The sequence below is a fragment of the Oncorhynchus mykiss genome, chromosome 9 (assembly GCF_057628025.1).
Source record: "Oncorhynchus mykiss isolate SJ-2025 chromosome 9, ASM5762802v1, whole genome shotgun sequence".
Taxonomy (NCBI): Eukaryota; Metazoa; Chordata; class Actinopteri; order Salmoniformes; family Salmonidae; genus Oncorhynchus; species Oncorhynchus mykiss.
Genome location: NC_143030.1, coordinates 71,551,464 through 71,561,659, shown reverse-complemented (window position 1 = coordinate 71,561,659; position 10,196 = coordinate 71,551,464). Strand labels below are relative to the sequence as shown.

At 43.9% G+C, this 10,196-nt stretch overlaps 1 protein-coding gene across 1 annotated transcript; it reads right to left on the bottom strand.

The window, feature by feature from the left end:
- Nucleotides 1-365: 365 nt before the first annotated feature.
- On the bottom strand, nt 366-3,851 carry LOC110532708 (neurogenic differentiation factor 4-like). Its single transcript, XM_021616804.3, has 2 exons — nt 3,613-3,851; nt 366-2,437 (listed from the first exon to the last, which is right to left on the bottom strand). Exon 2 carries the CDS (start codon nt 2,429-2,431, stop codon nt 1,346-1,348), a length of 1,086 nt encoding a protein of 361 aa, XP_021472479.2. The 5' UTR covers nt 2,432-2,437; nt 3,613-3,851; the 3' UTR covers nt 366-1,345.
- Between the last annotated feature and the right edge of the window lie 6,345 nt (nt 3,852-10,196).

Below are 10,196 nucleotides of genomic sequence, written 5' to 3'. Positions count from 1 at the left end.
GGTAGCCCTGGGATCCATAACAGTCCCTTTTCAGGTAGCCCTGCGATCCATAACAGTCCCTTTTCAGGTAGCCCTGGGATCCATAACAGTCCCTTTTCAGGTAGCCCTGGGATCCATAACAGATGCCCCTATTTGTATATTTTATTATGGGATTGTTAATCCAACAGAGGAACAAAGACATATTCTGTCCTAATATGGGACCTTGACTGTTTTTTAAAGTCCACTGGTGATATACCTATCCATATCTAATGGCACTATGGAGTAAATGATGGGCGGCTGAAACTGATATACTGTATCTGGTAGCCTATATCTGACCCGTCCTAATTTCCCTTGGGTGAAAAGACTTCAAACCATGGCACAATGTGTTGCAACAGAAATAGTATATAATACGAATATTTATTCAATTAAGTGCGAAACAGCAAAATATTTACAAAAATAGTATGACAAAGTAGCGATCGACACCAAAACTGAGAAATACTTGAAAGATACTTCAAATAAATAATTGTAATACTTCATCAGTAAAGCTGCCAGTGACTGACAATGCACTGCACGAAGAAGACAGCAAAACAGAAAACAGTGCTGAGAAAATGCAAAAAGGAACAGACAATAGTTATAAAAAATAAATATTAAATACAGATATAAATTAAATTCATTTCTGTTCATACGGCTAATAGGATACTGGCTACAGTATTGGCCTAAGTGCAGAAGTTATAGTAAATGAGGGTAGAACAACATTGTGTCACTTCCTCCTCATTGTCAGGCACACTGAGGACTTTCTACCCAAGTACCCCTAGGTTTTAAGGGGTCTACACAGTCTTGCTCTCTACCTAGTTCTACGTACATTTATTTCGCAGGATTTTTGGAATGCGTGACGCAAGCGGACCTCAGTAGGCTCTGTTTGCGTAGACTGTGTAGAGCCATTTAGTGGAGATCCCTGGTCATGGATATCTGAGACAGTGTGCAGTCAGTGCATATACCTGGATATCTGATTTGGTAAACAATAACAAGTATTATAGCTACATAGCCTGTAATAGGAACTGGGGGAGGACTTATCCAGACAGAAATAGAAACAATAAACAATGAGAATAAATGAGTAATAATATTAAGGGTGTATCTTTATCTTTTCAGTAGTTCTTTATGATCAGTTAGGTTGAGTTGAGTCTCTCTCTGAGCATTCTACAGTCTCCCAGAGTAAGATAGCAGACCGTGTAAATGTCATATCGTTGTCTCTCTATACAGTAATTCATAGAGTCACGGGCCTATACGTATGGGCAGCAGGATTGCAGGACCAGAGGCAGGGCTCTGTACAGATCTCTCCCCTGGCCACGCAGCTTCACTTTCCCCTTCACTCACTGTAGATGGTGCCCATCTGTGAGGCGATCATGTGTGGTGGAGGGAAGGAGTCGAATGCCTGGATGTCTAGGGGCAGTTCGTAGCGTGAGGCCTGGAAGAGGTAGGCTTGAGGCCCTGGCAGCCCGCCCAGAGAGGTGGGGGGGTAATGGGGAAGGGACGAGAGGTAGTGGGAGGGGTAGTTCCTCTCAGCCTCGTGGGGGGAGGGCTCTTGCTTCAGGGTGAAGTTGCTGCTGATGCTGAGGGGAGGAGTGAGGGGCCCGTCGTAAGGGGGGGTGCCATTGCTACTACAATCTTTAGGGGAGGGGTGCTGCTCGTAGGGCACTCCCTTGAAGCTTTTCATGTGGAGTAGGTGGGAGGCCTCCAGTGAACCGTAGGGAGGGCTAGGCAGGCCCGTAGAGGGGTAGTGACCACTCAGTGGTTGATGACCACAAGGCTGGCCCCCTAGACCACCCCCGACTCCCAGAGCGCCACAGGGCTTCTCATCCAGCTTGTTGATCATCAAGGGGGCTGAAGGCCCCAGCTGGAGACACCCAGCCACCAGGTTGCTAGTGGGCTGGGACAGGCCTTTACACAGCATCTCTATGAAGCCGTGGCTCTCTGGGGACTGACCGCTCTCCAGCACCTCAGACAGGGCCCATATGTAGTTGTGGGCCAGCCGCAGGGTCTCGATCTTGGACAGTTTCTGGGTCTTGGAGTAGCAGGGCATGACCTTGCGTAACACTTCTAGTGCATCGTTTAGGCCGTGCATGCGGGAGCGTTCGCGGGCATTGGCTTTGCTGCGTCTCGCCTTGAACCTCTCCTGTCTGGCTCTGGTCATCTTCTTCTTCTTGGGGCCCCTCCGTTTTGGAGCCTCGTTCTCTCCGTCCATTCCAGCCTCCTCATCACCATCATTATAAATGTCTTCCTCCTCCTGATCCTCAATGCCTTCGCTGCCATGCCCAATGCTTCCGAGGCCCTCAGGGCCCAGGCTATAGCGGCCCCCCATCTCTAGACCTCCCTCTCCATCCTGGGAGCTCATGTCCTCCTCTAGCCAGCCCAGGGAACTGACCAGCTCAGACACCTCTCCACGTTTAGACATTGTGATCTGAAGAAATAAAAAACACATATTTGATCAAGCACATTGTTTCCTGTTTGCCATAGAAATCAGGACAGAGCTGAAATGAGCAGACATTTTGAGATGGATAATTAAGGATGGCACCACCATCCCTAATGTAGTAGGCTAAGTATTATTGAAATGAGTCGACCTATTTACTGTTCCCATTATATTGGTTGCCTAGACATGAGATAATCCTTTCAGACCTGCTGTGTGGACAGCGCAAACAAGCCCAGGAAGCACATTTTCCATCCCACCGAATGGATGAATATTTGAGCAGATACAGAACATCTCTCAACTCTGACAGAAATATAATTGAGGAAAATGTGTTCAATTTCCAGTAAGCAGTATAATTCTGTCGTTGGTAGTCGATCTAATGTGAGACACTTTGGGGCTAAACTCGGTGGTTCCCTGCTGTTGATGTCGTGATTTTGAAGACACTGTCAATCTGGGACACGAAGGGATTTGTCCAGCAGATTAAATTGAGGGTATATAGACGACTGAACAAACACGGGAACAAATATATTCTGCATTAACAGCTAGATTTGATTTGCTGAGCGGAATCAATACCATTTTAAATCCAATTTTTCTAGCAATTGTTATAAAAAATGACACTTGACGAGATTGATTTCTGAGTCCAAAGGATATAAAACGTTAATTGTGGACTCGGGTGAACTTTCTCAAACATACCAGAATCCAAATAGCCCAAATCCCTGCTTAAGAGCAGACATTATTGTTTTAAAACTACGTTGTCCTAGTTACTGACTGAGAAGCCGTGCGTAAAAGTGCGACAGTTTCCTACAATTGTAGGCTAACTGTATTTGACACCGACAATAGTAGCCTATTGCATATGGTAAAATAGAAACCATAACATACTGTCTATTTTCCGCCAATACAGTTAGCGGTCTCACTTTCTTGTTGATATGATCCGATAATGCATTATAGTTTCGTTTTTTGGTGGCATTGGTATAGGACGATTATGAAGAATGTCATCTTCATTAATTGATTTTCCTGTTATAGAAAACAGTAAATAAATGAATATAAATGCAGTTTACAGTTATTTGTATCTGTTGGCACCCATTGCAGAAATCCTCTGTGATCAATCCTAAATGATCTGGAACAAGACCACATGAAAGTCATTTATTTTATAACATTAAAAAACTCACCTGTTTACAACTTGCACTTCCAAATTTGTCAGACGTCTGGCTAACTTCCAAAGTCCCAATACCAACGAAAATGATTTAACTCAACCGTTTCTTTCTGTTGCGCACAGTGTCACAGTCTTTTCCAAGTTCGCTTTCTTTCCCTCAATTATCCATCAGTGCGCCTGAGACTTTCATCTCCGACTGGCACGAATATGTCGGAGTTTAGCCTTTAGGAGATTGACTGGCCCCTCCCACGTGCGCCTCACCCATAATGCCAAACGCGCGTGGCGGGCTCGAGCCCAAAGTGTCCGGTCCAAACAACCGTACATGCGTCACCAATGTGTGTGTGTGTGTGTGTGTGTGTGTGAGAGTGAGAGAGTTTTAGAAAATGTCCACAATTCCATAATTATTTTACACAATACCATTTGTCCAAAATTGTCACATTATTATTTTTCCCCATTTCAAAATATTATTGCATATCTCATAGATTGAAATAGGCAACCATGAGATTTATTTTGCAATTCAATGCATTGTAAAAGGAGGATTTGGGTCTCAATTAAGATGTATATTGGAAATGTGAGAAGTCTATAGCTACGGTTGTGCTGTAACCCAATTTGTAATTACCTTTCCTAAACAATTGGCGGAGCTCATTCTGCACAATACTTTAAGTATTCATTAAATTAGAACGCTTGGATGACCGCATCATGTGTTGGAACGCTCTCGTAATATCATACTTTTTTTATATATATATAAAAGTTGTAAAACGAAAATAAAGTAGATTTGATATGCAACTCAAGACGTAATCATATCTGACGGAAAATAATAGGGCCTATCAGTTTGAGAAAATAAAAAAGTTGAGTTTTATATCAAATCTACTTTGTTTTCGTTTTACAACTTTTATTTTTACACACACACACACACACACCACACACACACACACACATCTATATATATATATAAAAGACTGAACATTTCAATGTATAAAGGGGCAACACAATGCCAGAGAACGCAATAACCCATTCAAATGTAATGTACTAACACGCAAGGCATCTCCCCACAAGATATGAAAAGTGAGCGTTTGAGGGGCTATTATATATATATATATAAAACAAAAAAAGTTATTCTGGTGCACCAAACGGATGAAATCAGATAACTTATGTGCTGCTTGACTCTTCCAACTGTTCCTGGGCACAGAGACGGGGGAGTAGGGTATATGGGGCTAATAAGTGGAACAAGCAAATTAATGTTTAAATTGGGGATGCTTTGCGATGGTATTTTAAACGTTTAATGAAACGTTTTAAAAGTCCTTTAAACACTTAAACCTGTTTGCACACATAATTCCTGCCTGCCCCTAGCATAATTTAGTCTGAGATCCGTTTCTTTTTGCAATTTCACAACATCCGAGTCATAACAAACGCGCATCATGTGATGTACCCGTGCGTGGCGAGCCGCGACGCAGTAGGGGCTCTATTGTGGTCGGATGCCATTGACAGACCAGGCTTGCGGGTCGCACGTGCCCCGCATTGATCCCATTGTGCTGCATGAGGATCACATCTGTGCTTGTGAGTCGGCTCCCGGGCTTTCTTGCCTCTCTCTCTCATCGAAAAAAACTAACTTACATCTTTACATCTCAGTTTCCTCTCTAACTTATGTTCTCCATGCCACAGGTAAAAGTAAGCTATGCATTTGTCACTTTTCATAGACAGACAACTTATGCTTACCATGTCTCATGCAGACAGTCCACACTGTAGGCCTACAGATTTAAAACAATGCTTGATCTTTTAGATGTTGTAAAGATTACATATTGCAGCATGATTGAGTAAAATGAGAATTTTAAAATCCCATGACACTAAGTTGCCGGGCTAGGATATAGGACTCTATAGATCATTGGATGGACAGATGGTCAGATATGGAGGGGGGGGGGGGTACGCCTGCCTCACTTGATATCTCGTGCTGAAACAGCACTGAGATAATGGAATAACGTCCATACTCACATGGCCTTTTCATTCCTCATCAGCGCATTGCCATGGGGGCGAATGGATAGAGTGGGGATGGAACGGTTTGGTTTCTGAGTGTTTGCACGTGCTTGGGTGCACCGCATCGTCCTATCGAGAGCGTGGTTCTAAGGTTCTATCTGCAAAAAGATGATTCCGAGATAAATGGCTTTAAAGTTCAAAACCCTCATTGGCTTGAATGTCAGCAATTTTTCATCTTGTAATATTTTGAACTTAACATGAATTGGGTTATTTAGAGTGCCATATAGGTAGAGAACATTGAACAGAACAAGGCTATGTCAATAACTACATGTTGACAGAATTGCAGACAGAACCCTATAGTCCCAAGCTGTCCCCATGTGTGTTTGTCAACCTATGTGTAACCAGACTCAGTGTCTGTCATGTGCACTTCTCTGCTCCCTCTAAATATCACAGCCCACATGTAACCCCTGTCCAGGTAACCACATTCCCCCAGATAACCCTTCTCCCAGGTAACCACGTTCCCCCAGATAACCCTTCTCCCAGGTAACCCCTGTCTCCCAGGTAACCACATTCCCCCAGGTAACCCCTGTCTCCCAGGTAACCACATTCCCCCAGGTAACCCCTGTCTCCGAGGTAACCACGTTCCCCCAGGTAACCCCTGCCTCCATGCCAGTCATCACACTTGCAGCCTGCTCCGGGAACAGTAGCTCTGGGAATTATGAATAGTAGTGTTCCTTAACTTCCCACAGTCCTCAGCGGGGGGGGGGGGGGGGGGGGCATTCTGTCCCTCCTGCCTGCTCCAATGCTGTGATTAAAATATCCAGTTGGACAAATATGAGAAGAAAACAAATATTAGGTGAATCTGCCAATAACAAAATGGCACACTCAGGTGGGCAAGGAAAGGAGCTTTGATGGTTTGAGTTTATATTAGGTTTTTAATGCTGCTTTTGTTGTTATGATTGTCGTCATCGGGCCCCCCATCCTCACAACAACAAAAAACTACCACAAGTGAGTTGTCTTTCCTCTTCCCCCTTGGGATGGATTTAGAGGGGGGGGGGGGGGGGGGCAGTTCCACGCCACTCTGACAGATGGGTCCTTGTTCCCGTCTCTCTCCCTCCCTCTCCATCTCTCGCTAAAACACAAACACACACTGGCACACAGACTGAATACAATAGAAATGAAAGCCATGCACATATGCTCGCTCTGCCAGACTGAAAGCTGAGCCCCGTGTAGTAATCAGAAAAGGATAGAGGGAGCGTGGATGTGTGTTAATGGGAGTTTGTGTGATTATTTTGAACTGAAATGTTAGCCTTATTTGCATGTTTTGAATACATTTTCTTTGAAGACAACCATTACATTTTCCTTGAAAAAGTTTGTCAGACCGTTTTGTTGTTGGTATATCTGTCTCTGTACAGGAACTGGGTGTTATGAAAACCAGGGCTCAGCTTTCTCTATTAGCTATTGACTGAGGCTGAATATAGCAGCATACAGGCTATCCCGGGGGAAAGACTAAGTCCCACGGAATCTGCCTTACACAGGGGAAGACACACTGTACTACCGTGGACCTTTGACCTCTGCACGCTCGTTATCATCGCAATCTCAGTGTCCCCTTGGTGGCGTCTAAAAAGGTCAAAATGAGGAGGGAGCTACTGCCTCCTACTCTCCGTGTTTAAATCAAACCTTCATGATCAAACCCTTCCCTAACCCGGACCACGCCACCCTATGGGACTCCTAGTCACATCCGGTTGTGACACGGCCTGGTATCGAACCTGGGTCTGTAGTGATGCAGTGCTTTAGACCGCTGCGCCATTCAGGAGGCCTGTGTACAATGATTTTGAATGACTACCTCATCTCAGTACCCCAGACATACAGATAATTGTAAAGGTCCCTCAGTCGAGCAGTGGATTTTAAACACAGATTCAACCACAAAGACCAGGGAGGTTTTCCAATGCCTCTCAAAGAAGGGCATCTATTGGTAGCTTTTGTTAGATGGGTAAAAAAAACCAAAGAAAAACAGACGTTGAATATCCCTTAGAGCATGATGAAGTTACTAATTACACTTTGGATGGTGTATTAAAACACCCAGTCACTGCAAAGATGCAGGCATCCTTCTTAACTCACTTACCAGAGAGGGAGGAAACCACTCAGGGATTTCACCATGAGGCCAATGGTGACTTTAAAACAGGTACAGAGTTTAAAGGCTGTGATAGGAAAAAACTGAGGATGGACCAACAACATTGTAGTTACTCCACAATACTAAACTAATTGACAGAGTGAAAAGAAGGAAGCCTGTACAGAATAAAAATATTCCAAAACATGCATCCTGTTTGCAATAAGGGACTAAAGTAATAATGCAAAAAAATGTGGCAATGCAATTAACACTTTGTATTCAGGACAAAACGTTATGTTTGGGGCAAATCCAATACAACACATTACTGTGAATACCAGTCTCCATATCTTAAAGTATAGTGGTGGCTACATCATGTTATGGTTATGCTTGTCATCGTTAAGGACTGGGGAGTTTTCCCGGCAAAAAAAAAGAAAACGGAATGGAGCTTAGCAAAGGCAAAATCCTAGAGGAAACCTGGTTCAGTCTGCTTTCCACTAGACACTGGGAGATGAATTCACCTTTCGGAAGGACAATTACCTAAAAACAAATCTACACTGGAGTTCCAGGAAAGTTATAGAAACGTATCCAGAAAGACTCACAGCTGTAATCGCTGTCAAAGGCGATAAGTTGAATACTTATCTAATCAAGATATATTAGCATTTTATTTTTTATTTGTATTTTATTTCACCTTTATTTAACCAGGTAGGCTAGTTGAGAACAAGCTCATTTACAACTGCGACATGGTCAAGATAAAGCAAAGCAGTGCGACACAAACACCACAGAGTTACACATGGAATTAACAAACATAGTCAATAATACAATATAAAAAGTCTATGTACAGTGTGTGCAAATGAGGTAGGATAAGGGAGGTAAGGCAATAAATAGGCCATAGTGGCAAAATAATTACAATATAGCAATTAAACACTAGAGTGATAGATGTGCAGAAGATGAGTGTGCAAGTAGAGATACTGGGGTGAAAAGGAGCAAAATAAATAACAGTACGTGGATGAGGTAGTTGGATGGGCTATTTACCAATGTGCTATGTACAGGTGCAGTAATCTGTGGGCTGCTCTGACAGCTAGTGCTTAAAGTTAGTGAGGGAGATATGCGTCTCCAGCTTCAGTGATTTTTGCAGTTCGTTCCAGTCTTTGGCAGCAGAGAACTGGAATGAAAGGCGGCCAAAGGAGGAATTGGCTGTGGGGGTGACCAGTGAAATATACCTGCTGGAGCGCATGCTACGGGTGGGTGCTGCTATGGTGACCAGTGAGCTAAGATAAGGTGGGGCTTTACCTAGCAAAGACTTGTAGATGACCTGGAGCCAATGGGTTTGGTAACGAATATGAAGCAAGGACAAGCCAACGAGAGCATACAGGTCGAAGTGGTGGGTAGTATATGGGGCTTTGGTGACAAAACGGATGGCACTGTGATCGACTGCATCCAATTCGCTGAGTAGAGTGTTGGAGGCTATTTTGTAAATGACATCGCCAAAGTCAAGGATCGGCGGAATAGTCAGTTTTACGATGGTACGTTTGGCAGAATGAGTGAAGGATGCTTTGTTGCGAAATAGGAAGCAGATTCTAGATTTAATTTTGGATTGGAGATGCTTAATGTGAGTCTGGAAGGAGAGTTTACAGTCTAACCAGACACCTAGGTATTTGTAGTTGTCCACATATTCTAAGTCAGAACCGTCCAGAGTAGTGACGCTGGACGGGCGGGCAGGTGTGGGCAGCGACCGGTTGAAGAGCATGCATTATGTTTTACTTGCATTTAAGAGCAGTTGGAGGCCACGGAAGGAGAGCTGTATGTTATTGAAGCTCATCTGGAGGTTAGTTAACACAGTGTCCAAAGAAGGGCCAGAAGTATACAGAATGGTGTCGTCTGCGTAGAGGTGAATCAGAGAATCACCAGCAGCAAGAGCTATCATCACTGATGTATACAGAGAAAAGAGTCAGTCCGAGGATTGCACCCTGTCCCACCCCCATAGAGTCTGCCAGAGGTCCGGACAACAGGCCCTCATGAACATTTTACAAACGTTAGAATTCCTTACAATTACATTTTAGTTTAGCAGACTCTCTTATCCAGAGTGACTTACCATTGCAATTAAGGTTAAGTGCCTTGATCTAGGACACATCAACAGATTTTTCACTTAGTTGGCTCAGGGATTCCAACCAGTGACGTTTTGGTTACTGGCCCAGCGCCCTTAACCGCTAGGCTACCTGCAGCCTGTCTTTGAACTAGTATTTTGTGTAGATCGTTCACCCAAAAAATACAATTCAATCTTTAAAGACTGTAGCGCGGGACTAGGTGAGTGAGGAAGGAATCAGGCGCAGAGAGTTCCACAGGGAAAAGGTGCACTTCAATGCGGCACAAAACAACAAGCCACAACACAGGGCGTGAACAATAATATGGACCACCCAAAACACAGGGTGTGTCCATCAAGCACATACAACAGGACACAGGTGAAAGTAATAAGACAAAACCAACAGACAATGAAAAAAGGATCGGTGGTGGCTAGTAGG